The sequence below is a fragment of the Neodiprion lecontei genome, chromosome 5, assembly GCF_021901455.1.
Source record: "Neodiprion lecontei isolate iyNeoLeco1 chromosome 5, iyNeoLeco1.1, whole genome shotgun sequence".
Lineage (NCBI taxonomy): Eukaryota > Metazoa > Arthropoda > Insecta > Hymenoptera > Diprionidae > Neodiprion > Neodiprion lecontei.
Genome location: NC_060264.1, coordinates 35179602 through 35205757, shown reverse-complemented (window position 1 = coordinate 35205757; position 26156 = coordinate 35179602). Strand labels below are relative to the sequence as shown.

General features: G+C 40.3%; 4 protein-coding genes across 34 annotated transcripts; 2 read left to right on the top strand and 2 right to left on the bottom strand.

Annotated features, from left to right (window-relative positions):
* Positions 1–230: 230 nt before the first annotated feature.
* Positions 231–9143, bottom strand: LOC107217287 (RING finger protein unkempt). Of its 16 annotated transcripts, none has more exons than XM_046740395.1 (12): positions 8514–9143; positions 8197–8427; positions 6458–6880; positions 6129–6352; positions 5367–5506; positions 4969–5160; positions 4707–4899; positions 4303–4574; positions 3976–4185; positions 3646–3825; positions 2967–3146; positions 231–2745 (listed from the first exon to the last, which is right to left on the bottom strand). In XM_046740395.1, the coding sequence occupies exons 1-12, from the start codon at positions 8594–8596 to the stop codon at positions 2581–2583; spliced, it is 2493 nt and encodes an 830-aa protein (XP_046596351.1). In that variant the 5' UTR covers positions 8597–9143; the 3' UTR covers positions 231–2580. The 16 variants fall into 16 exon arrangements, with proteins under 16 accessions (XP_046596351.1, XP_046596354.1, XP_046596352.1 ...); XM_046740398.1 differs by having other exon boundaries at positions 4969–5145; XM_046740396.1 differs by having other exon boundaries at positions 5367–5494.
* A 172-nt stretch (positions 9144–9315) lies between these two features.
* LOC107217285 (protein BCL9 homolog) lies at positions 9316–16905 on the top strand. The gene is made up of 9 exons (XM_046740427.1): positions 9316–10785; positions 10860–11101; positions 11428–11713; positions 11922–12286; positions 12367–12829; positions 13013–13223; positions 13372–13818; positions 13927–14494; positions 14609–16905. The coding sequence occupies exons 1-9, from the start codon at positions 10488–10490 to the stop codon at positions 15338–15340; spliced, it is 3612 nt and encodes a 1203-aa protein (XP_046596383.1). The 5' UTR covers positions 9316–10487; the 3' UTR covers positions 15341–16905.
* On the bottom strand, positions 16454–19647 carry LOC107217315 (zinc finger Ran-binding domain-containing protein 2). Of its 16 annotated transcripts, none has more exons than XR_006904476.1 (8): positions 19238–19638; positions 18885–18937; positions 18533–18614; positions 18109–18448; positions 17788–17888; positions 17666–17716; positions 17379–17456; positions 16454–17204 (listed from the first exon to the last, which is right to left on the bottom strand). XR_006904476.1 is itself a non-coding variant. In XM_046740420.1 (8 exons), exons 1-7 carry the CDS (start codon positions 19306–19308, stop codon positions 17414–17416), a joined length of 750 nt encoding a protein of 249 aa, XP_046596376.1. In that variant the 5' UTR covers positions 19309–19642; the 3' UTR covers positions 16454–17204; positions 17379–17413. The 16 variants fall into 16 exon arrangements, 13 of the variants coding, with proteins under 13 accessions (XP_046596376.1, XP_046596377.1, XP_046596375.1 ...); XR_006904478.1 differs by having other exon boundaries at positions 17392–17456; XR_006904477.1 differs by having other exon boundaries at positions 17397–17456.
* A 472-nt stretch (positions 19648–20119) lies between these two features.
* On the top strand, positions 20120–26134 carry LOC107217312 (vang-like protein 2). The gene is made up of 4 exons (XM_015654802.2): positions 20120–21137; positions 21474–22068; positions 22154–22312; positions 22394–26134. Exons 1-4 carry the CDS (start codon positions 20995–20997, stop codon positions 23228–23230), a joined length of 1734 nt encoding a protein of 577 aa, XP_015510288.1. The 5' UTR covers positions 20120–20994; the 3' UTR covers positions 23231–26134.
* The last annotated feature ends 22 nt before the right edge of the window (positions 26135–26156 follow it).

The window sequence follows — 26156 nt, the reverse complement described above, 5'->3', positions numbered from 1 at the left end:
TCTGATGAATAGCATATTTTTTCTTCCTTTTTTTCTCTTCATTATGCGTATATAAATGTAACGAAAAATATAATGCTATAGAGTATAGACGATACGAGCCCATCCATACCATAGAAGAGTAATCGTATATTTTATGTATACATTATATTTGTTTCTTCACTTGTAATCTTTGAGAATTGAACTAACAAAAGGAGAATATCTCATTTTTGGCCTCAACATATTTTCTTTGCTTGTTTCATTTTATATTGTTTTCTATGATGTTATTACTAACTTTAAGCGATAGGTAAGTGAATATTTTTTTTTTTTTTTGCTCTTTTTTATCTAATAGTGTAGAAAAAACAAGACGTAATTGAAAACTTGATCGCGAACTTTTCGTGATTCTACAATGTTCGATATTGAGATAATTAAGTAAGATTTATTCTCGTTTAATACCCTTCTCTCGCACATTTCAGCATCGAAAAATATACATATTATATGTACGTGCATATGTGCACACATGTATGTATGATTAGATACCTTCGTGAGCTTATGTGATAATCAAACCTTTGCTTTAATTATAAATTGTGAATGAATACATGTAAGCTTATTGTGCGGTGCGGGTATTACAACGACGGTTATAAAAGTATAATATTAAATAAAAATTAATATTGATGACGATAATAACAGTTGTAGTAATAATAATGATAATAATAATAATAATATTATTAATAATAATAGTCTTTAAGGTTGATTTTATTTTGATACTTTTTGTCTATGAAGAAAAAATTTGATAACCGCCTATCTATCCTAGCCACCTAAACTAGTCCTGCTCGTCGTCTTTCTAATTCTCCTTGTATGCCTCCCTCAACTACTCGCTTAACACGATACATATTTATTTCATAGTAAATACAATATTTTAGTTAACATATCATATGAAACGGCTGACATACCGGATGTTCCGGGGAAAAAAGTGAAACAAATCGATATACAAACTGTACATGCATACGTATACATAGTAGTGTATGCGTGTATGTATCTACGTATGTATGTATATACCCTTTTATCAGTATGAGCAAAATTTATAGAGTAAATTATTAAATCGTACACGTGCTTTAGTTACGTATTCATTGCAGCATACAGGTATGTAACCTGTACATAACTCAAAACACTGTAGAAAAATTTTAAAGCACTCTAATACGCGTTCCCTTAATTTCTACAAAAGTTCAAATTTACGCCACATAATTTCGCCGGGATTTAGATATTTTATACACTAACGTCAAAAGTAAGTAACGTCTTTGACAGCTGCTTAACCCTTTCGACTTTACGTCTATACAATATTAAAATTGAATTTTTAGTTCCATAATTAGTACACATTTAACATTTCAACGCCGTTGTTCTACTCAAAGCATCCGTACTATTATTTTTCTTTTCATTTATGTATATATTTATATAATATGTACGTATAGAAGCTTTTTCGTAATATGAAAATGTAAACGCGGCGATAAAATAACAGTAGGTTAGTGTTATTACTTGCTTGAATTAAATGTCTTAAACATTCATAGGTAGATTGTATATCTGCACTTTTCTTTCAACGGTATCAGTTTATATATATATATATATATATTTTTTTTCCGTTTGTTCATAGTATTATACTCGCAATTACGAATTTATTTCTTAAATTTTTGCAAAAGTTACAATTATCGAGATTAGATAGAGAAAAAAATGTGAAATTATTTTATTTGGATTTGACCTTCTATGCAAAATCGGTAAATCGAAATTGTCAAGTTTGTGTCATGAAAAAATAAAAAATCTCATTGACAGTCACTATAAACTTATTCATCCAGTATCAGTAGCCTGTTTTTTCTCTTTCTTAACACTGTTTCATCAAACAAATATACCTATTATTGCGATTACACGAGTACACTGTGTACAAAAGTAAAAGTTACATGTGAATGAGGAACTGAATACTGCAATTTTTGTATTTTTAGCTGTGGTTTTGAACATATGAAATCAGAAAATAATATACATTATCAGTAACTCTCGGTGTTAGCTAACCTTTCTTTTTTTTTTTAGTACATTTGAATGTGGCGGAAAACTTAGTTCAATGAAATAACACACACACGCATATACATGTCGAGGTAATATTCATTCATCAACTGCAAGGAACAAGTTAGATATAAAAGCATGATATATATATAAAGAAAAAAAAAAAGAAGCGATTATCGGAATGCAAAATTAATCAATCGGTAAGGTAATCGGGTTGTACGAAAATAATAATAATAATAATAATAATAATAATAATAATATAAGAAAAAAGATATTTAAAAAATCAATGAGAAGTATAAGAAACTCAGATTTTCAATTATTAAGGCGTGTTTGCCGTATACTTGCGTCCCTCGATATATTACCATTTTCAACGACTATCCTATTTCAACCCTATTTCAGTTTTTGTTTCGGTTCGAAACTGCGAGTGGTATAACGTGGTATAATAATTACCCAATTACTGCTGCTTTTTTTTTTCTCTCTTTAGTAAAAGACAAGTAAGATCCTTCACCGTTTTAAGATAATAAATGCATTAGTAAAATTTCAATGAATTGTAGCTCAGGCTTGACTGGTGGAGACGACCGGTGTCTGGCAGTAAGGACATTCACGCTGATTTGGTGCACAACCCGAACACACAACGTAGTGGTTGCATGGTGACAAAGTAACTGTTCGGTTCTGTTCCTCGCAGACCATGCATTTTGTTGCAGTTTCGAGATAGAGTACCTGAAAACATAATCTAAGCCTCAACAAAGAGCAATTTCATTAACCGACGCAGAAGCGACTCCTATTCGGAGATGGACTGGTGATTGTATGACGAAAAAATCTTTATGCATTGCCGAATGGCGAAAGATAAAGAGTTGTCAATGTAAAATTCTATTCGCGCTTCTGCTCGCATAGAAACTGACAACCAACAATTTTTTATTAAACATGTTTGAATGGTTTACCTTTTCTACTTCCTCAAGGTCAGATCGTAGTTGAGATTGCAGAGATTTGAGCGTCGCTATGGACAGTGATCTGAGCTCGCTAGTCCTTCTTAGGGCATGAAGATAAGGTCCACCCACGGTCGCTTCGTTTTCAACTCTCAATGCTTTTACCTGCAACAAGGCCTGCAAGCAATCCATGCTCTAAAGTACAATGCATCTCTCTTGTGATTGAACAATGATTTTTTACAACGGGGAGCTTTCTACCAAGATTCTTAAAAACTAAGAGAAGTTTACTCAATCATCTGGAAAATTTGTTAATATTAACCAAAAAATTATTTTCCACTGTTGATTTATCGACGAAATAACGCAATGTCCATAAAAATTCAAACCTAGACTGTTATCTGCTATCTAAACTGACAAAGTAATAAGTTTTTTTGCAACATTCCATGAACCTCAACTTAGCCTGCGGGCTGGAAAAGGGGAAAATAAAAAAAAAAAAAACAGCTTTGTCTATCACAAAGCAAATCTATATTTGTATGACTATTTGAGGGTGCTAATGGAATGTATCATTATTTTCACCAGGGGTAATTAATACGACTTATACTGCAATTGCTTACATCATGAACGTGGCAATTAATAGTATAAGCACGTCTGAACTTGAGTGGAAAACTCCCCGATAAAATGGAGGATAAACAATCACCTCATCCCTCTGTTGTTCGGCAATAGACGCTTTACGCTTAGCTTCTTCACTTTCCAGCTGCCAGGCTGTACAAGCAGCTCTTGCCTGGTTTATGCGCTCGTCCCACGTCGCGAGTTGTGCACGACTCGAAGTCAGTTCTTCCCGGAGCCTTTGAACCTGATCGAATTCAACGAACGGAGGCTTGAATAAAAATCCTCGTCATCGTTCAGAATGAAATAATTTGATTCAGCTAATTTCTTCTACATATTTGCCCGTTTTTGCTATCTATTGTATTATTTTCGGTTCATTGTAAAGGGGAAAAAAAAAAAGATTGGCCGGTCGCTTACTCACCTCTGATAATGTGCCTGTATTGCTGGGACTAATGGAGAATGCGTTGACTAAGGGTGAAGCTGGGAGTGGCTGAGCACGAGACGGAGACATGCCCTGATTCGCAAAGTCGAATAAACTGCTGTTAAATCCGCTGAGTTTTGAGGCAGAGCTACTGAGTTGAGAGATGTGATTGCTGAACGGATCCGAAGCTTGGCTCATGAAAGGCATGGTCTATGGAGAAAGATAAGACGTAACGTAGAAGGGGAAAATAAGCAAGAGTACTTTTCATTTAGCAAATAAATTAAATTAAGGAAATTCAGTATATTTAATCAATGTCTCTCTATTTACCGATTCCATTGAATCTTGATGAGAAAATCTTGACCCGGTAAGAAAACCAGCAGACTGTAATTGTTGTAGAGGACTTGAAGTGGATGGTGAAAAATTACTGAGTACAGATCTTTCCGTCATTCCAGGTATATTCACCGGAGCTGAACTTCCTAATAAACCAGAGCTAGCCAAACCAGCCGATATAGAATTGCTCATTGGCGAATTACTATCTCTATGAATAGAGTCTACTAAGCTCAACGGGTCATCCAAATGTATGTCATCCAGTGCATTGCCTAAAAATATGGATAAACATTTGTACACACGATTAGAAATGAACACAGTCGTTTTTCTGATATTCTTAAATGAATAGTATTCTATTTCTCGCCAACTGAGTTTAGGTAATTCATCTTATTTGTTCAACATACCGATAACAGATTCAACTGTATCGCTAGGGTAGAAAGACGTTGAGCGAGGAGATACAGTTGAGCCCAAAGAGTGACTACCAAGTGTGCCATTGAGATTGAAAGCTATGTAGAGACTTTGTTTGCGTTGAGCTTTTTCAGCTTTGTTCAAAAGAGGATCGCTCTCTATTGCCATCATTTGCTTCCTTATTTCACTCTGAAAAAATGGTAACGGATAGAGTATAGAGCCATCTTCAAAGATAAATTAATGGTATTTCATATTTACAGCTTGTAGAATTGACGAGGAGTTGTAAAGTATGCTTGTGAGTTTTTGATGAGCGGCTGCTGAAGCAGCGGAAGATGAATTGTGAAGTTGAGCACCCGGCGCCTTGCTGTGAGAACTATTGCTCCCGATGCTGCTGGTCGTGCTAGCAGATTCCGAGACATCTCCCCCACTGCCATTCTGAAACCCGGTAAACTAAACGAATCTGTGATTGTCAGTTGTCTACCATCGACAATGATGCAATAAAATTATGAATCCATAAAATTGGGATAGAAACAAAAGAACTACCGCATCCGTGCCATTGTCAAGAGTTTTCTCAATGTATCCGAGGTTGCCTTCGGTCTCGTTTAGCTCAGACAATGAGTATGAAATTAATGAAGAATAGGAACATATAGACTTACACTGCTATCGCTCGGTGGTTTATCCTTGTCGTGAAGCTTTTTGTCGGGTGTCAGAACGCTGCTTATTAGGTCGGCGATGTTGGTGCCGTCAAGAGGCACGGCCATATCCCTCGCGAGGCTCATTTCTTCTGTTGGCAAGACTGCTCCATCAGCATACCGTACCAATTTTTCAATATATCAATCTTGAGCGATTCTCACAGTTAAGTTTATGGTTTAACACAAGATGAAACCCAAACGACTCAAGCATAGAATATAATGGCAATTTACAATTTACTGACAAACTATTGACTAGATTTCATAGTGGAGAAGTCTTTACAAAAGAAAGAACTAACATGATTTACGATCGCAACTTGACCAGTTTCCCCAAATCACGCAAGTCAATATTCATGCAGCCCAAATTCAATTATTACCATTATTCATTCCAAATCTGAAACTCGACTGTTTACTGTTTTACGAAAATACTATAAAATTTGTGAAATTGTAAACCCGAGAAATGGCCAAAATTCAAATGAATAAATTTAAAAAAAAAATATAATCAAAATTGAATTACGATAAACACATTTATTAGCATGATCTTCTACAGCTGGACTGGAAATTAATTTGTTTAAATGCATGCTTTGAAGGAAGGAAATTGTGTTTTGCGAGAGAACAGTCAAGAATAAAAATTTACACAAATAAAATAATGTGTCACGTCAAGCTAGTAAAGTACATTTATCACACATCCTAAGCTTACAATCTTTATGAAAAGACATTGTTACGTACGATTGATGAGGTTACACTCACGGTCAACGTGTGCGAAGGCGCAAAATACGCCGCGAGGACAATAACCAGCCTGCTGCACGTCGTTGCACTTTGTAGACTTGTATATTTCCGGATGAAACTGCTGCTCTGTTCGCGTGTGGCAATAAGTGCAGGCATCGCCTTGCTCGCAGTTACCAGGCTCACCCCATTCTTCCCCATGTTTAACATTTGGACACGGTGTGGATCTTTGAAGGAATTTGATATTGAAAAACATCATTTTGATACCAAGGGTGATACCAAGGGTGATACCTAATCGTATATGAATGCACAGAATAATTATAAAAATTCACCTGTACTTGTACTTCCTAGGGCTGCGCCTTTTGTCTTTGCTGTTATGATACTGCGGGCAGGCATAGCCTTGCCTGCAGAGCCGAGGCGGTCGTTTGCACGGCTCAGTCTTGTAATTTCCTAGTACATAATTGGTGTCCTGCCATTTGGGGTCTTCGTTCATGAGATTCCTTTCTTTATCCAGTATGTTTGGCCCATTCGTCGACGAGTTTGGATCTGAATCTGGGTTCTCAAGGGCCTGAATCTCCTTGATGTCATATACCGGCGGTCGCAGATCATGATTTCCATGTGCAAACGCGCAGTGTGGACCATTTTTTACGCAGAAACCCCTTGAATCGGTGTCGTGAACGCACATGCAGGTTTTGTAGTAGCGGAGGTGATACCGTCTCTCCGTATCCCCCGCAGTACGGTGCAGGAACGGACATCTGGACCAGGCAGAAATTTAAAACCCAATCATTCTACTTTGCCTTTGCGTTCCCTACTATTGAAAAAGGCATCGATTGGCTGATTCTAATTAACAGAAATTAAGAACCAATGAACGTATCAAATTTAAAATTTATCCCCCGAATGACGATTCGAACTAAAATATAGTTTTGTGAAATTACATAGTCCCGAGTCAAAATTCTATGATGCCATATTCTGGATAATTTGTGACATTGACGATGACGTAGAACCTGCATCCTTAAATACGATTAAAGGAATGCTGTGTATATTTTACAGAACGTTTTGATAATCCTTCATATTCGCTAAAAATAACTGATCTATTTTTTAACAGTACGAGATGTAAAACACTCAATATTATTCATTCTAAGGGGATTAAATTCTTTTTAACCAATATCACCTATAGTTTGGCCAACTACAAGAAATTTAAGCAAGTTTTTAGACAGTCTGTTAAACTTGAGGCAAACGGCAAGCCACAATAATGATTAGAGCCTAGACAACAACTCTGTACAGAATGAACCTGATGCTTTTTGACCATTTATCCATTGGGTCATCAGCTCTCATTTGCTGACGGTGTAATCATTGAAGGAAATAGAAGTTTAGAATGCATTATTTGTAACGCGGACATAACAAAGATAATATGAAATTGGTAACGCAGGTAAGCAGGTCACTTTGGTTCTGCAAATTAACCAGTAAACAACAATGACTAGTGAAGTGGTCAAATTGTAGAACGATCGTCGGTATACAGCAGGGATAACCAACTTGATCGGACCCGAGATCTATCGTTTACTGTCCAGACTCTGTGCGATCTACCAATCTCAAATCTTTACCGCAGAATTACAAGAAATATTTGTTTGACAGTTATGTATTTTTCTTTGCTTTGTCGCGATCGACTGGCCTGGTAGCCAGGATCGATCGATCGGTTGGCCATCCCTGGTATACAGTATGGATTTATTATTGGTGAACAAACAACTGTGTAGGATAAATGACAATAATATGAAAGAGTACAAGGCAGTGTTGGTTCTTTGTTGTTAGGATAAGTAGGAGAAAATCAATACCGACAGAGTTCCTTTGTGCAAAATCAGCTCCTGGCGTGTGTGAAAATAATGCGAAAATCGTGTGGAGAGCCGCGACGGCGTGAGAAATTGGCGGGTAGCGCGGTCCGAATGATGTAAGAAAATAATGTTCGAGCTTCCAAGGGTGGTTAAATATGGGCGACGATAAGAAAAAAAAGCGGGTGGGTGTTGGACGGAGGGTAAAGGGGGATGGGGATGGGGAGGGGAGATAAGGAAGTACTCACTCGTCTCCGTCGGGACAAAGGCCGGTTGTCTCATCGTACTTGGTGCAGTAATTGTCGGCGCTGTAATTGAAGGTCCGATCACGTTTTTTTACGGGCCTTCGTCGCCGCTGGTTCATAAAGTGCCAGTTGAAGCAGGTGAAGGGCCTGTGCTGGGTGCATTTGCGTTGTATAAAGAGGGGGCATTGTTCCACGCGGAATTCCTTCAAATATCTGGAATGCGAATCCACAGAACTACACATTATTCGTTGTACACTGGACCGTGAGCACTGCACCACTGTCTGTCGTCACACTCGGGGGCCCCGCCAGGCACTACTTACGTGTAATGATTCGCCTTTTCTGTTTGAGCTGTCAACAAAGGTTTTGATTCGGACTTCATCTTGCGAAACGATCTATCGAGCATCCCAGGGGCGCAGGGTACGCGTCGCGGTCCGCCAATCCCTGGCCGTCCCGTGCGTCACGTGACCCCCGAATAATCACGAGTTTCAAGGTCATTGGTGTTTTGGTACCGAACGTAAACACGCACTCATGCCGATGCGCTTTACCCCCCGCCTAACACACTTCTTTTATTGTCAAACGATAGGATGCTTTTATTACCGTTACTCGGTGATCGAATTCTATCGCCTATAAACGCGATGAAAATGTCTCCTCCTCAACGTTGCTTGTAGAATCTTGCGTAGTTCTAGCAACTATCCTGACTCGCACTGCAGTTCGATGCTGTCGCGTCTGTCGCTATTGCGCTTGTTCATATGCGTAATTTCTTTGTGTTGCGGCGTCACTGGTTCAACACGCACTAGTTGTCCGATATTGTTTCTACTGGGTCGCCGCTGATATCTCACGGTATGGATTTCAGCCGGAGATTCTTTCGTCACTTTTATCCTTTCATCGCTTTGTCTACGAATAGATCGGTCGATAATTTTTATTTTATTGTTATTTTTGTATCCAATTTTTATCTTTCACACATACCAGCCCGAGTAATGATTTTATAATGTTGCACACTTTTCGCCACGCATTTACGAGCGAGATAAAACGTTAGATGGCAGCACCTCGCGCTTGTGTTACTTTATCATATGGACTAACTATACAACGTTCGGTCGTGTTTCAAAATTTCGGGCACTGTCCGTGAACTATATTCGTTCCTTTTCCCATGGCTGAGTTACAAAATGAACTGCGGTAGCGCTGAAAATTCATGGACCTAATTCTCTAGAAGTGAAATAGAGATCACCAACAATCCAAGTAGAGCGGGTGAAACACAGAACCACCGATCATCGTCAGAACTCCCAGCAAATGGTTGAATGCACCGTACATAATATACATGGCAATACTGCACTTAATAGTGGCAGATCTGAACGAAAAATCTAGTAACAAAATCTGATATTGTATACCGTGTATACCCTTGATGAATTAACAATTGGCTAGGGGTTGGCAAGCGTGTTTGAAAAGAAATAAATAAGCAAAGCGACCATGAAGTGACAAATAAAAGCTGAAGAAACACAATGCTGAGGTTCTAGGCGGTGAAAATCAAGTGTAACGTCGTCGATCGGTGGACAAGCCTCAATAACAGTAATACCGGCGTCTGTATAACGGATAAAAAATTTTCCACGGCCGAAGGCATGCAGACCTCGGTAATCCGAGGCTTTATGGGCTGACATTTCGGCCTCTCGACTCTCGCGACTCTGAACTCAATCCGCCGTCGAGCGGAGCGTTTTACCATCAACCCAGTTCTCCCAGTGCCTATAAAATCGGATAATAAACAACTGTCCGTGCGAACAAGTGCGACGTATCCTGCGTGAAGTAAAGCAATTTCAACCTCCATTCTCGCATCAGGTGATTCCTCCCCCGCGTCCCAGCCGAACAATAACACTCTGCTGGCCGAAGGTGAAGCCAAAACATGCTTCTGGTCGGGGACACGCTGCTGCCTTGATCAGTGCACGTAATACGTAGTTCCTACATACTTTTTTTAAAAATTTATTCTCACTTCGCATATCACGAGTTTTTCAGTTTTGTGCTTTTCTCGCGCGTGTGTGTGCTCGAGTGTGGATATTGGATATTCTTATTTTTATTTCTTTTCATCTTTTCGCTCCTGTGTTTTTTTGGGTATTTTTTTTTTCCAATCTTTCTTGACGGACAAGAGATCTAAAGAATATCTTGAGTTAATCATTGGATGTTGTATCGGTGGAATTGTATCCTTAATCATGGATGGATTGAAAAACTAGACTGGCCATGCTGCTCAGTGGTGAAAAAGTATCAACAGCCGTTTGACGTCGTCGTCGCTCGTCTCCGATAATACGAAAATGAAAACGGAGAAAAAATCGAGCGAAGCAACGTGCGTTACGACCACCGTCGTCAAGGAGGAACCTGATACAGATTCGGTTAAAATAAAGGAGGAGTCCGGGGTAGCAGGAACTGGCAATAATGAGAACACCATCAGGGAGGAATCGACGGAATGCCAAAGGGATTCAAACATCGATCCCAATCACACGGATGGCACTATGTCTCAAGAAAATCAAAATAGTACTAATAATCAATCCATACTTGGCTCTGTAAAACAGGAAAATGAACAGAACCATCCTGGCGATGATCTGCAAAATGGTGCGCACTCGGTATCTTGGTTAATTTTTCACCTTGGGCATAGATTAACGATTACTATTTATTATTTTACCCAGACTGCGCAGCAAGCGTTGGACTCTCGTCTGACGGAATTCAACCCCTAGTGAGCAATGTGCTTGCCAAGCAAATGGGCACTGGCACAGGCGGAGGGGATGCTCAGTACATGCAACAGCAGAGCCAGATATTTGTATTTTCTACTATGCTGGCAAATAAAGGCGCAGAAGCGGTTTTGCAGGGACAATTCCCATCGATAATTGCTTATCATTGCGCACAGCCAGGCACCAAGAAGTATCTGGAGGTACGTAGGCAGGATCGTCACAAATCTGGAAAGTCAGGAAAAGTCAGGGTATTTTATTTAAATTTTGAAATATAATATACCTTTAAGTCATTAATTGCAGAAATTGCTCCCTTTTATCGTAACTTGTTAACTTTTTTATTCTTCCAATGATTCAATAATTTTCTATCAAATTAAACTTGATAATGACAGATATCAATATTGAAGCATAGTTGAGACCACCATAGCGTATTGATTTATTTTGTAAACCACTGAGCGAAGATAGCAATTGGTATATTTCTGCAGATTATTGAAATAGAAGGATTTTTTTATCACCATTGTCGTTTCAGAAACACCCTAGTAAGGTGAACCAGTTCAGACCAAACCCTGCCCAGTGGTTGAATAATCTAGCGATGATGAAGCAGAAAGGCCAACAGGGCGGGCCGAATAGTGCTTTTCCCACCGAGCAGCCGCCGGACCTTCCTGCACTTGAGCCCAATGCGCCTCCGTTTTGGAATGAGCAAAGTACAATCAGAAACTTGAATGGCAGTAGCTCAATGGGCAACCCAGACTCCTCCCTCGACGATAACAATATCGATGTGCCTTGCCTTGTGCCGAACTCCCCTAACAACCCAGGTATTACCGCTAATAATTGAGTTAGACCAAACGAAATTCGACTATCCGTTTTTTGACCGAAAGTAATAAAAATGAACGAATGTTGAATGTTGTTTGGAGAGCGGTGAATCGTATTTTTAATTGGCTGCCCGGAGCTTAGAAGGGCTATGGAAAAGCAGCGGTTGTATGTATATGATTGATGACGTCAACGATTTTTGATCCTGGACAGGTAACTCTCAGCCACCAACTAGCACCGCATTGGGCCACAGCCCAAGCCTCCTGGGGGCACCGAACAGTCCTGGTTCCTCAGGTCTGCAGCCTTCTCTGCAGGGTGTCAAGGTACCTGACGAGAATTTGACCCCTCAGCAACGTCTGCACCGTGAAGAGCAGCTTGCCACTATAAGAAAAATGCATATGATGCTTTTCCCCGAGCGCAAAGACGAAGGCCCTGCTGCTGGCGGCTTGGACCCTACCCAAGGGCCTCCTCAGGCACCTGCACAAGGCGCGGGGAATGTTTCTAGCGGCCCTTTAGCAGGCCCGCCTGCCGTTGACTGGCACAAATTGCAACACCACTTTTTTGACGGCAAAAATAAGGTCTATATTAGTTGATTCTATGGTAGTCAGATGCTCCGATTCAATGTTTCAGAGGTTAAAATATGAACATCTCGTTATAGGTAGGGGTAGGCAGTCCTAACACTGCAACTTTGAGAGGGGCAGGCATCGGACCGACACCACGTGGCCAGGGACCTCCGCCTCCTTATCACCAGACAACGAGGTCGGCGAGCGTGCCAATTGCCATACAGAGCCCAAACCCATCGTCGCCCAACAATCCAACTAGCAACTTGTCTCTTCCTTCGCCACGTGCTAGTTCGGCTCTGAATTCCCCGGCAGATTGCAACAGGCAGTTTCAACTTGGAAATAATGTACAAAGATCTGGACATCTCACTGGCCAGAGTCCTACGAGTCAGGATTCTCCCAATCCTGGAGCTGGCCCTCCCACTGGAGCACCAGGGCCTAGACTGAACCACAGCAACCCAGGGACCCCCATCTCACATTCACACCTCACTGCCCTCAGTCCTAATGGAGCCACAACTCAAAAGGACACCCTTGACTTTCCATCTAGTCAACCATCTACCAGTAAGTAGAAAGAAAAGTGATTGCATCGCTTAGAGTTTCAATTTTTTTCACATTTTATTCTTTATGTAGATTGTCATTTTGGTGTGAACCTAATACTTCATCATTTCAAGATGCTAATTTTCATCATTGTTCCATGAGGTTCAGTATCATTCTTAAAGTATAACGCATAATTTTTGTTTTTAGCAATGGATGGTATGTTTTGCCGAACGTTGCAATCACTGGCACAGCAGAAACAGCAACATAATACAGCGGTGAACGCGAGCGGTGTCAAAGAGGCAAATCTTATGCCAGTACCCAGTCCTCAACAAATTCAATATCTTAATACCTTTGAGGGGCAGGAACTCACGATACAAAAACAGCCAAACACCAGTCTCAAAGACACGAATTTGCCAACGTAAGTGTAACCTCACATTTTGGTATTTTGCTTTGCAATGTATAACAATTTTATGACTCCATGTACAATGTATATCATTGTGATATCCCGAGTGTACGTACCTTTTGAATACAGTATCTTAACCAACCATTCTTTCGTTTATTTTCAGGAGTACGAGCAATAGCAATAATGATGTGCAAAACAGAATGATGCCTGGAAATATGGAGAGCAGTAGTCAGTTCCCAACTAGATCGGAAGGCGCGAGTCCCTCGATGGATGGGGTTAACAGGGGGTTCGCGGGGCCGTTGCATAGCCCGCATACACCGGGTACTGCAACACCGCACACGCCGGTTGACTCTATGAAAAATGGGAATAAAACTAGCGCAACTACGACTACAAGTGCGCAAAACAGTCCGGCTCCTCACAATACCAACATTTCGGACAGCATGGGACCCCCCAGGACGGTACCTGCGTCACCGAACACTAAAGTAGACACTTCTCCACCATCTGGCAAAGAGCAGCAGCAGCAGCAGCAGCAACAGCAGCAACAGCAACAGCAACAACAACAGCAGCAGCAGCAGCAGCAGCAGCAGCAGCAGCAGCAGCAGCAGCAGCAGCAGCAGCAACAACAACAACAACAACAACAACAACAACAACAACAGCAGCAACAACAACAACAACAGCAGCAGCAGCAGCAGCAGCAGCAATGTGGAAATTCAACAAGTTCAGGGAATAGCGGTCCGCCTCTGGGGCCAGGATTTCCATGTAGTAGGCCGTCAGTGAACGTGAATCAACCCGCGGATAACGTTCCGTTAAATCCGAACAACATCGGCGGTAGATTAGGCGGTCTTGGAGGAATGAGTACGAATCATTTTGACCCGATAACGTCGCTAGCTCAGATGAGCCAGCAGCTGACCAACACTGCGGCTAGTAACGCTTTAGGCGGTGGTCCGGATGGTCCTATGCACTCTGGAAACACGGGGATGATGCCGTTCAATCCACACGGTATGCAGCACATGATGCAGATGGGAGAGATGAACGGGTGCCACATGCCAGGGCCTGGCGGTGAGCCTGGTGACGTCGGGGGACTCTGCATGGGACTCGGCGGACCGCCTGCCAGCTATAGTCCCACTCCTCACACCGGTAGTCCGGGTATTAGCAACAAAATGGGAAACCCGATGATGTCACACCCCATGATGCACCCTGGTCCTTATCCCAATGACGGCCACGGTCCTCCGAGACACATGGGACATGGTCCTGGCCCTAGTCCTTACAACGGAGCTAATGTTCAGGTCTTACAATTTTTCCTTGACTGTTTATTTGCTTGTAACCGTGTTTTATACTATTTCATAGTCATCTTCTGTGAACCAATGACCCAGTATTTGAAAATCCAATTTCATGTTTAGGTAAAACCCAGCGCTCCGAATACCATCCAGTACCTTCCAGCACGGCCAAACGTTGGGCACGCGCCACGAGGACCACCGAGCCTCGATTTCCTTCAGAGGTTTACAAATCCGTTATCAAATCTTGAGTCGAAGATGTCTACACCGTCTGTGAACCTTCAGTATTTTCCGAATGGATGCGTTCCCAATAATATGGGACCACATGCGGGAATGTCAAACGTGATGGGAGGGTTGCCGGGTATGGGAGGACCTCCGCGAATGGACGGACAACCAATGAACAATTCTGTTGGTGTTCATCCCTCTATGAGACCTGTAGGGAATATGAGACCACAGCCGAATATTATGCGGATGCAGCATATGGTCGGTGGTGGCGTTTTTCCCGGTAGCATGATGGATCCAGACAAAGTCTTCCCGCCAGAAATGGTTCCTCAGGTACAAAATCAGCCAAACCCTGGCATGTACGTCCCTGGGAGCAAGGGAAGTCCCATGGGCCTCGGCCCTCCCGACGCCTCGCAGCCTTTGCCGCCGAGCATGGGAGGCGCGACCAGCAATTTCAAAAGCAGCCCGTTTGTCGGCGGCGGACCCAGCATGTCAGACCCGAACTATGCTCAGCAGTTTCACAACTTTCAGCAGCAGCTCTATGCAACAGGAACGAGGGGCAGCGGACCTCCACATCCCAATCTTCACCCACCGCCAAACTCCCACTCACATCAGCAGTTCTTTATGCCCAAGTAGTAAGTTGAGTTTAGTATGCACGTGAATGTTTTTTTTTTTTTTTCTTTTTCTTTTTTACTGTATTTTTGACGGTCGAACGGGTAGGTATAGATTTGTCCTGGGATAAAAGGCAATGGAATGAAAAAAAAAATGGGTGGAAGAAATAAAGATGGTGTAAGTTTATAGAATGCTACCCCACCGAAACTCCGACTCAACTTGTAAGAAGTGGCACAGAATTACTTGGTCTGAACTTCTTTCGATTTTCCAATTCCTTACTGACTGCTGACAAAGATATGATGTGCATAATTTTTAAAATTGCTCAAACACGATCTTGGATTTCTAATGACTGATATATCTCGCGTTTTAATTTTACGTATTACTCTAGATATCGAGGAATTTTTTCTCGATCATTTGAGGTACCGTTCGAGATCGAAACAAGATAAGGGGATACAAAAAATGTATATCACACATTATTATTGATTATTCTGTATTACATGGCCGACATGTATAGTTTGAAATAATAATTTTAGGTAACGTATTTTACCTAATCTTATTCGTACACATACATAGTCATTCATTTTTCATAACAGTCAAGAGAATATCTACAAACAAAGAATGAGAAGGCAAATTGTACATAGGATGGATAACTGAAAAGAGCCAGTATTGAATTGGAAATTGTTTATTCTTTCTTAACAGAATCACGAATGATTGATATACCAGTAAATAATTCAGCTCAATTTTATTATTGTACATAAAGATACACAGTATATAAATACCTGATGAAACGTTTCACGCCTCCTCACCTGTTTACCCAGTTATCCTTTCCTATGACCAACTTTGTGCATAATCATGCCCCTCCCTCCCCCCGCCCCCAGATAGTAGTCGCTTAGTGTGTTACAATAGCGGCAAAGAGAGAGTGAGAGAGTGAGAGAGAGAGAGAGAGCAATTGAGAACGAGAGAAAGAAAAAGAGAGAAAACATAAAATAAAAATAAAATAAAAAAGTAATTGACTATGAACAATTATGTTGTTGAAGAATGATTTTTATTATAAATGAAAAATAAAATAAAGATATTTACAAGAAGTTGATACAAGAATTAATCTATCATAATTTTCGTAATTCATCACCTTTTACCGAGGATATAAATCATCGGATTCAATTAGTAATTGCCTGCAGATGGTAATTTTCTTTTTTTTTTTTTTTCACCCGTGTCGTAAACTGGGACGGTGTCATCATTGTAATCAACGACAAATGTCTTTATTGTTTTGTATGTGACTGTGTGCGAGTTGATAGAACGTTATTTATAATAATACTAAAAATTAATCGTTATCAACACGACGTTTTGAGTAATTTCGAATTTTGTTTTATGCAATTCTGTATCAAATTAGCCACAGGTCTGTAATATTTCATTGTGTAACCGATCTTGTTTTTTTCAACTTCATTACTGCAATGGGATATCGCAACGAGGGTTTGTATTCCCCGCTTATTTAATTAGGTACTATTGGCTTGATTCAAGCAATTCGAGTTCGTGATATTAGCATTTATAATGTTCTAAGGCGCAGGACGATGACCCAATAGTTATCATGAGAAAAAAGGATCCAAATGAAGAGAATAAAAAAGTCATAAATCACTCGGTGGAATAAAATGGTTTGGTTTTAGTAGATCTAAAGGCTTATCTAAGACTGCAAACTTGATTGTGAGGTGGTAACCGGTAAACGTGTCTCTGCTATGGTATTAACGAGTGCTGGATGTGCTGTTCATTCTCGTTTTTAACATGATTTCGAGTGGCACAGGATCAGGCGTTGCCATTTTCAAATCACTGTGCCACACCTTACAGCAATGATCGCTCATCGGTACTCAGCAACTCTTGTCGCGTATTGTGTCATCTGGAGAACAAAAAATAAATTTTGCATTTGTACTTTTTGTTCAATCTAAAAGATTCGCCAGACCGTTTATTATTTGTAAGGTAATCGTATTCTAGAAAAAAAGATATCAGTGCGAATAGCGAATCTCTTTATCAATTCAGACATAAAGTTTGTCTTTTGTAATCAAGTTTATACCCAAAATCCAGACCAAACCTGTCCTGTCCAGCCATTTATTGGCTGGATGTGCCAGAGTCCAGTCTTTCACCACCGTTTCTGTAAAAAGTTGAATGACTACAAAATAAGGGTAAGTAGGTATAGAATTCGCCTTGAAGAACTGTTTCGCATCGCAGCTTTCGTATATGAAAAGTTCAAAACTAAGACTCGAAAGATGAAAAATTATTAGTAACTGAAGTTTCTGTAATCTAGTTAGCCAAACAAAAACTGTGATTCAAAATAGCTGCTTTAAGTGACTTGCAGCGTACCGTGTTTACCTTGACCGTTGATCTCGCGAGGTTGTAACTTTGCAGTTTAAGCTGAAAAGGGTTAAAGTTTTGTTTGTACTTTTTTTTCACTCATACGACATTAGCATTAGTGCAATTATTACGTTTTTTCGGTTGGAACAAAGTCGTCCCATTCACTGAGATCATATTTGGACAAATCGCCATCATCGTCATCCTCCTCTTCTTCCTCCTCCTCATCTTCATTCTGAAAGAAGATGGAAGAGAAACAGATTATTAACTTGAAAGTGAAAAGAAAACTGAACCTTCCATACCTGATGTAAGTGCAATATTTATACGGCTACAATGAAAAAAAAGATGAAATATGTGGATTCTAATTTGCATACTAAGTAGGGGTTTTGGGTGGCTGCAAATTAAGACAAATGGTAAGGGATTCGACTCTCCAGACAAAGCTTTTCACTTATTACATCAGCCTCTTTGTTTCCCTCTGGTTTCAGCTCCTCAATTTTGATATCTTCTTTCGGTTTGCTCCTGGGTGGGCTGACATATTTAAATGAGTCCTTGGAGTCCTCGTCGGAAGTTCTGCTTTCGAGTTTTCGCTTTTTCCTCCGCCTTCCAAATTCGTCATATTCGTCATCATCGTCATCCTTTCGCTCCTTGTACTCGACAACTCCACGATCATTGTAACCGCCTCCATACCCAGTTCGTTCCTCAACCTCACCAAATTTCGGAGCATTGCACATATTGCACTGCTGTCTCCGTGCCCAATTCACATTACCACACTTGCTGCACTGCCAGTCATCCGCACTGCAAATAAAAAAGAGCCGTTGATTAAAAAATCAGTGTCTTTCCTAAACATGTGTTTTTCCATTTTTTTTTTGTCATAGTTACCTAAACAAGCCCCTGCTTTTCTCCGCAGCAGCTTTGCCGATCTCTTGTCCTAACTTTTTTTTCTTAGGACATTCCCCTCTGTCTGAAAATCGATCAAACTTAATGCGATGAGAGATGAATAAAGTTTGGTAAGTTTTGATTGTTCTCAAAATCAAAACTGACAACCAAATTGACAAAGTATTAAGTTTACATATAATTTTAGTATGTGAAACCTATATGTGTAAAATGAATTGATAAACTTATAACTTAGTTGAAAGGGAGAATAAAAGATTGACATTGGGTAGATGATTTTTTATTTATCTGATAAGGAAATGGATGAAAAACGTGGTCTTCTCGCTGTTTGCATACTTACCTTTGCCGCACCGATTACAAGAATTGCGTCTAGCAAAATTAACATTGCCACACCTGTAAAAGTTAAAACAAAATAGTTGACCAAAGTACTTAATTCTCGACGATGCGTTCTTTTTTTTATTGACGGTGTATGCAACGTCTCTTAGAAGAATCGAATGCGAGACGGCGTGATAAATGAAAATAAAAACAAAATAAAATAGACTAATACGATAGATAATATCGGGAAGAACCAGATGAGAGTATCAACAGTACAGAGAAGAGAGAGCACAGCAAATGGTAAATGCACGGACCGATCGATTGGTTTACGCGTTTAACAATATTTAAAAATCGTTGCATGTTTGCTAAAATACGCACTGGGAGTCGGGGCAGATCCAGTCACCATCGTTAATACTCCGATGCCCCTCGTCATCGACTTTAGTGTCCATACTTAAATCTAAATAAATCTGTAAGGCGTCGCGACGTCGCCAATCCTCGTCGCTCTTTCGCGTTTCGGGTGACGTCCAACCGAGGACCAATTCGTGTGCCTGTCCTACGTGTATGCCGACACGTATAGATATATGTATACGTAGGTAGTTATATTGTCACCGTTCAACTGCCGTGTGCTTCTACCTATGGGGCGTCAAATACACCCAGAGCTTCGAGCCGTGCGCCGCTGGAAAAGTCGGAATAGAGTTGCACCTTCGTCAGAAATTCACTGTCCGCTGTCCCTTCTCTTGCCAGTTTAGTCACGTGATTTAGACACTGGATTTAGACAAATTTTTCGTGTGGAGATTGGCGCACGGAACTGTGTAGAGAGGTTTCTCTCTGGACTGAGCGGCCCGTGCGTCGAGCTCAAGCCGTAATTAGAAAGAGAGAAGACAGCTGAACCGGACCTCTCTGCTGCACGGTCGAAAAAGTGGCGAGCAGCTGGTGGGAAAAGCAAGAAATAAGATAAGCAGGCGGTATATTTGTATGAATCTATGAGTTTCCCCCACCAGGTCACCAATTAGAGTGAGGGATTCTCTCCAGCTGTTGGTCTCTTTTTCTAATTACGGCTTCAGATCGGTCCACAAACCGCACCGTCTATCTCTGTAAGTCTGTGGATGCAACGAAGCTAACCCATTCCTCTTTCGTTCTGGGAGGCATGGGTTAGGTTTTCCTCTTTCCACGCGATAGCTAGATTCTGATTGGTTGAAGTTCGCGGTGACTCACAATCACAGTAGTAGTCATGATGTAAAGACGATAAGATGTACCTGCGCAGTTGTCTCTCGGAACCAATTACATGCCCCGACCATGTGAAGGCCGTCTTGGATTTCCAACCAATCGCATTCGAGATCGCTTAGCGCACATGGCGTACATTTTAAAGTGTGGATGCAATATAGCGTCGTATATTTTTAAGATGGCTTCCACATGGTCGGCGCAGTACGGGACGAAAGTGCGTCCGCCGGAGGAACACACCTTATCTTCTTATATCACGGTAGTACTTGATCTGTCGCGTGTGGATACCGGGCTTGAAGATTGCTGCTGAGCCATGAGGCGTGAAAGCGTCATATATATATGGAAAGCGTGGAAGCGCAGCGATCGTTGCTACCCCTCAACCCGTTAATTATCTCGGAATGCAGCTGCGGTTAACAACCAGCGCAAGCTTCAAGGGGGTTCGTAGTCGTAAACATTAGGTGTGTCGGCGTCACTTTGGTCCGATACTGATGCCGCCGTGTAAAATACCTGTGACGAATATCAGCCTAGCTAAAAAAATTCTGGTTACGCATCGACCAACCTTCAGAAACACCATAATTACTCCATGTACGATCATGGGTAAATAGAGAAAATTAATGGAAGTATGAAAAAAGAAGAAAATAACCATGAAGAGTTCAGTGACATATAACTATATAAATAAGTAAATAAATAAAAAAACAAATCAAGAGATTGTTTTGAATACATGGTACGAGTAAACGAATGAATGAATTAACATGAGATTTCACAAGAGAGGAAAACGGAAGTGTCAAACCCTAAAGCTATACTCGCTTTGTTATTAATATCACCAAGCTTGGAAGTCGGCGATTTTTCGGATTAAATCCACAAGAGGAGGTAATGCTTGTATGGGTTAGCTGGCTGTTGCCTGTGCGGAGGGCATGGAGACGGAGAGCGTGAAGTCAGGGGCTAGCGAGCATAGCCATAGCCACAGCCACCACAGTAGAGGCTCGCAAAAGCATCATAGGTCACATAACAACAAATCTCATCACCACAATCGTCAATATTCTCACAGGTCGTCGAGGTATATGGTTATTATTTGTTATTGTTTGTTACATCTCCTGACACAGAAACCTCAGGATTCAAGTTTGTCACTGATAGCCTAGTCATGTGTTACATTCAAGTGTTTCAGACTTTGCAAGATTCTTTGTTTTCGGTATCTTATTTTCATAGTAATTGTTTAAGTCAATAACAGTGCTATGATTTTTTATGGGTTGGGAAAAGTCTGGAATTACAGACTAGAATGCCACCCTAGATGCTATCTCTTGAATTAGGAACTAGAAACTTGAACCGTTAAATATTAAGAAAATTTTATTTCTTCAGCATAGAACTGTTATCCACTAATTTTTTTCTTTTACAGAAGTAGCCGCAGCCAAAGAAAGGAAAGGCAGAATTTGGACCCCAGTGAAATGGCTCCGTTTCAGACAACTGTCAATGTGCGTGGGGAGAATGTCGACCACTTGGGCCAAGAGGTGATCGAGGTGCAGATATTGCCTCAGGATGAAAACTGGGGAGAAAATACGACCGCAGTTACTGGAAACACCTCAGATAGGTCGGAATCGACAGAAGATGTCAGCAACTGGCAGAACGAGAGTGACGGATCCTTTGGTTTCACGTGTAACCGTTACGTGGGACCAGCAGTTACAACGGTCCTTGGAATTAGTGCGTTCTTCAGCCCTATAGCGATGGTTGTGCTCCCGAAGCTGGGCTTCTTTCCAGACTCGACTAATGTCCTTACTCTTCAACAAAGGCTTCAACGTCTTTCCTGCAACGCAGAGTGCAAGGGGCAGCTTGTAGGCCTGGCTTTCAAGCTTGTCTTGTTAGGGATCGGGAGTTGGGCAGTCTTTCTCAGACCTGCGAACGCCACCATGCCTCGAATATTCCTATTCAGATTTGGTGTACTGATGCTAACGCTGTTGTGCATTTGCACGTACTGGCTTTTTTACGTTGTTCAGGTACATATCTTCCGTTTTTTAATTCTTTAAAGTGTAGTTTGTAAATTTTGTTCACAGAGTAATTCGTCGCGTTTTTTGTTTTCAGCTGACGGAAAGTGCAAAGACTGCAGCAAACGGGGAAATTACAGAGTATAAGAGCTTAGTAAGCTACGCTGGAACTCTGACCGACACTCTCTTGTTTATTCACTATGTGGCCGTACTGCTTGTTGAAATTCGTCACCTGCAGCCCACGTTTTATCTCAAGGTAAAATATTTTGCTCAGAAAATTCAAGTTGAACGTTTACTCTGTCAAAACCAATTAATACGCGATTGTTGATTATTACAGGTAGTACGATCTCCAGACGGAGAATCGAGATCTTATGCTATAGGGCAATTGTCAATCCAGAGAGCGGCTGTATGGGTTCTGAAAAAGTATTACACAGAGTTTCCTGTTTACAATCCTTATCTAGAGCGCCTGCCGGTTTCGAAATCCAATAGAAAACAGTCCAGTTTCAAGTTCTACGAGGTTGACGGTGGCTCCGGGACCACTGTCACTCAACGTGGAGCTGGTGGGGACCGAGCAGTCCTCGCAGCTCAAGCCCGTCGGCGTGACTCAAGTCATAACGAGCGTTTTTACGAGGAACACGATTACGAGCGTCGGGTGAGAAAGCGTAAGGCACGTCTAATCACCGCTGCCGAGGAGGCGTTCGCTCACATAAAACGCCTCCATTCGGAAGCCGAATCCGCACCAAATCCGGGCCCAATGGATCCGATGGAGGCGGCACAGGCTGTTTTTCCATCTATGGCGCGAGCCCTTCAGAAATATTTACGGGTAACGCGTCAGCAGCCTCGACACTCGGTAGAATCGATTTTGGGGCGGCTCGCTAGGTGTCTCGCCCAAGATGCGGCCCCTCGTGCCTTCCTGGAGCCGTTTTTCGCTCCGGGTCCTGTCCTGGCTAATGAAAAAGAACGGCAGAGGAGGTCTCAGCATTGGGCTTTAGTTTGCGAAGGGGAATTGCCGTCGAGATCTCTGACCTCTGGTTGTGAATTTCAACTACGGCAGGGCGAAATCGCGCTGCTTTGCACAGTGCATAGGATACCGCATTTTAATCTCACCGAGCAACTCGCACATCCCAAGTCTAACAAATTTTTGCTACGACTTAATTCCGAGACTTCTGTTTAGCCTTAACAAAATAAAATAATAATAGTAGGTCACAAAAGAGATTAGTTATAAAGTATTAGTGATGAAGCTGAAAAAAATGGCGGATGAAATCTGGTAACGATTTTGGGAGAATTGCTTTAATTGATTTTACTTAGCTCGTAAGTTGTGGTTCAAGGGGATACAAGCCGTTCCGTATGGAGAAAACTCGTTATATTTCGAAATACATTGACCGAGTTATACAGACGTATCCACTAGATAACGTAATTGTTTTTATGATGCGTGTAAAGTGTAGAAGCAATTGGATAGGTCGTGAAATTAGTTACAACACGTTTTTAAAGTATGATATAAATTTTTCATGGAGGCCAACACAAATATAAACATCGCGATGAACAAATTATTTCTGTTTTACCTATTCTACACGTTGAAATGATTATTCGTTATCTATTGAAGATACGCAGTAGGTTTTTTTTTTTCTTAATGTCTGTGGTATTTCAAGTAAAATCAACCTTATAATTGCGATAGTGCTATTCGTAAAACTAGGTAAATTGCATACTGAACAAATATGCGACATATGTATTGATTACTTAAGATACGTAAAAATTGCAAGCTGTAGAGCCTATGTTCTTTTTAAAAATTTTATTTTCTATTTTACAATTATAGAGTCCATTATCAATTCGTGTTCAAAGCTTGAGGTGTGAACTCTGTCGTTTGTATTGCAGGGAAAATAGAGAGAAACGAAAATAAAAGTGGAAGGAAGTTTATTATAGATAAAATTGCAATGTCCGCTATCACAGTGCGCACAATCTTTGCAATGATATTCATGATACCTATGTCTGAGCGTGCCGATTGTAATGCTATGCCAATGTGTCAAGTCAGGGAGCTTACAGACGACGTGATTACTTATAAGTCTTAGATAAACTGTCTGCAAACGTTGCTGGCCAAGCGGTTTGTAGCTGAAATTTTTTTTTCATAACAATCCACAAATTATTTTTAAACAGGTAAAAACGGAACAAGGATCTGATTGGCTCATTTGCGGCTACATATCATAATTTTATGTATAGTTTAATACTATCGTCGCGACGTACTGTCTACTGTAGTATAATAATTATTTAACGTTATTAACCGTAAGTAATAGCAAAAATAATTATTGTAATTGTAATTGTAATAGTTATCAGGCTATTTCAAATCGTACAATTATGAATTTATGATACGTATTAGTATATACTATATACATGCACATAATTGTATAGCTAAAGCCTTTTTTGTACTTATTTTGTACTATGCTCTTTTTATTGTACCTAGTGTAGCTTTTTTATGCAACTATTTTTTATTTATATGCGTGGCGCGTGAAAAGACAATTAAAATATGAGAATACACGTTGCAAAAACGAAAAATATCAGAGTCAAATAATTACCTTCAAAGACAAAACCCCAAAACGTAAAATTTTATTTAAATATTTATTACATGTTACGCTAATAAAGAGATGAGATAGGTGTCACAGACGATTTCATAGCATTAGAGATAGAAAATCTACCTAGTGATCGCATCATTTTTTAATACTATACTTTATACAGAGTACCTATACAGTAGGGTGATTCTTATTTTGGTCATATCGGAACTTCTTTGCGCTCCCCCCTAGAAGTAATCAATATATATGTATAAAAAAAAATCTGGCGAAACCCGAATTTTTCCGATAGCAGTCAAGCAGTCGAACTTTTATATGGAAAAATGCATACATTTGAATCCTCTGGCTATTCTATAGAAAATTTATTGCTCTACAAAAAAGGTCGCACGTAAAATTTTTGTAAAATTAATATTTGTCACAATATTAGTGAAAAAAATTAAGTCAGTTCTTCGTTGATACCATGATAAATATTTACCAGAATTTTACAAGAGATCTTTTTGTAGGGCATTAAATTTCCTGCCAAATAGCTAGAAGAATTTTTTTAATGATATATAGTCTTAAAGTAATTTATAATATATGTCAATTACTTTTGGGGAGTGAACGCGAAGAAATTTCGACATAACCAAAATAAGAACCACCCTACGATACAGCTGTATTATAAAAATGTATTCTGCGGCAATTTCCATTATGATCAGTCAGTCAAAAGATCGATTATGATCGATGCTACTCTACCATACAATCCATCTTTGTCGTTGGACGAAGTTGTCTGTAATTCAAAACAATTATATAGTACGGGATTAAAAAAGTACCGATAAAATCGATTAGCAGCTATGTTGGTGAATAATAATAATTCCTGATATGGATTATCGCAGGCCTGAGCTGCCCTACCATACAATCTTTTTCTTCGTGTCACAACAATTCTGTGAAGTTGTATTTTAGACAATATGATATAAAAATTTCAATACGATAGATCAAAGAAGAATACCAAATTCCGTTGAGTTGTCGAGATAAAGTGATCGAAATAATTGCAAAGTCTCACTTTGTTATCGGTGATACATTTTACGTCTTGATATTTTCCTGATAACTACTTGCTGGTGAATTCTCTGTCCAATTAAAAAACAGACTACCCGATGACAATATTTAACGTAGCGATGTTACTATGTAGTTAAATGACTAATTGTCAAATCGATGAAATCAAAAAACCTGTGTAACTCGTCATTATCGTATCTTTTTAATTAAAGCTAGATTTAACCAGGGATTGTGTCGAAAGCGATCTGATACAACAATTACCCTTTTTAACCACTCGTCGATGAATGATAATTATCTGTATACAAAGCTAAGAGTATCAGAATGGCCAAAAATTAATCCTCGTCGTAAATGGGATTTTTGTTTTTTCTAAAGCGAAATACTTGAGTCATTGATACGTAATGAAAAATGACCTTGTAACTTTTCCCAAAATTAACGCAAAAATAACTAATGCTTTTACAGCGAATTTCAAATCTCGTCTCGACCATCTCCATTAAGCGTGCTTTCAATATTAAC

What these genes read in the sequence shown, in the direction of transcription:
- LOC107217287 (XM_046740395.1), bottom strand. Translation starts at nt 8,596, where the DNA reads ATGCTCGATAGATCGTTTCGCAAGATGAAGTCCGAATCAAAACCTTTG. An exon ending in CCTCGTCAATTCTACAAGCT is followed by an intron (nt 4,900 to 4,968) that starts GTAAATATGAAA and finishes CCATTTTTTCAG; the next exon opens with AGTGAAATAAGGAAGCAAAT. An exon ending in ACCTTGAGGAAGTAGAAAAG is followed by an intron (nt 2,746 to 2,966) that starts GTAAACCATTCA and finishes TTATGTTTTCAG; the next exon opens with GTACTCTATCTCGAAACTGC.
- LOC107217285 (XM_046740427.1), top strand. Translation starts at nt 10,488, where the DNA reads ATGAAAACGGAGAAAAAATCGAGCGAAGCAACGTGCGTTACGACCACC. An exon ending in GAACTCCCCTAACAACCCAG is followed by an intron (nt 11,714 to 11,921) that starts GTATTACCGCTA and finishes GATCCTGGACAG; the next exon opens with GTAACTCTCAGCCACCAACT. An exon ending in TTTTTGACGGCAAAAATAAG is followed by an intron (nt 12,287 to 12,366) that starts GTCTATATTAGT and finishes ATCTCGTTATAG; the next exon opens with GTAGGGGTAGGCAGTCCTAA.
- LOC107217315 (XM_046740418.1), bottom strand. Translation starts at nt 19,308, where the DNA reads ATGGACACTAAAGTCGATGACGAGGGGCATCGGAGTATTAACGATGGT. An exon ending in TGGATCTGCCCCGACTCCCA is followed by an intron (nt 18,938 to 19,237) that starts GTGCGTATTTTA and finishes TAACTTTTACAG; the next exon opens with GTGTGGCAATGTTAATTTTG. An exon ending in TCGCGAGATCAACGGTCAAG is followed by an intron (nt 17,475 to 17,674) that starts GTAAACACGGTA and finishes CTTATTTTGTAG; the next exon opens with TCATTCAACTTTTTACAGAA.
- LOC107217312 (XM_015654802.2), top strand. Translation starts at nt 20,995, where the DNA reads ATGGAGACGGAGAGCGTGAAGTCAGGGGCTAGCGAGCATAGCCATAGC. An exon ending in TATTCTCACAGGTCGTCGAG is followed by an intron (nt 21,138 to 21,473) that starts GTATATGGTTAT and finishes TTTCTTTTACAG; the next exon opens with AAGTAGCCGCAGCCAAAGAA. An exon ending in AGCCCACGTTTTATCTCAAG is followed by an intron (nt 22,313 to 22,393) that starts GTAAAATATTTT and finishes TGATTATTACAG; the next exon opens with GTAGTACGATCTCCAGACGG.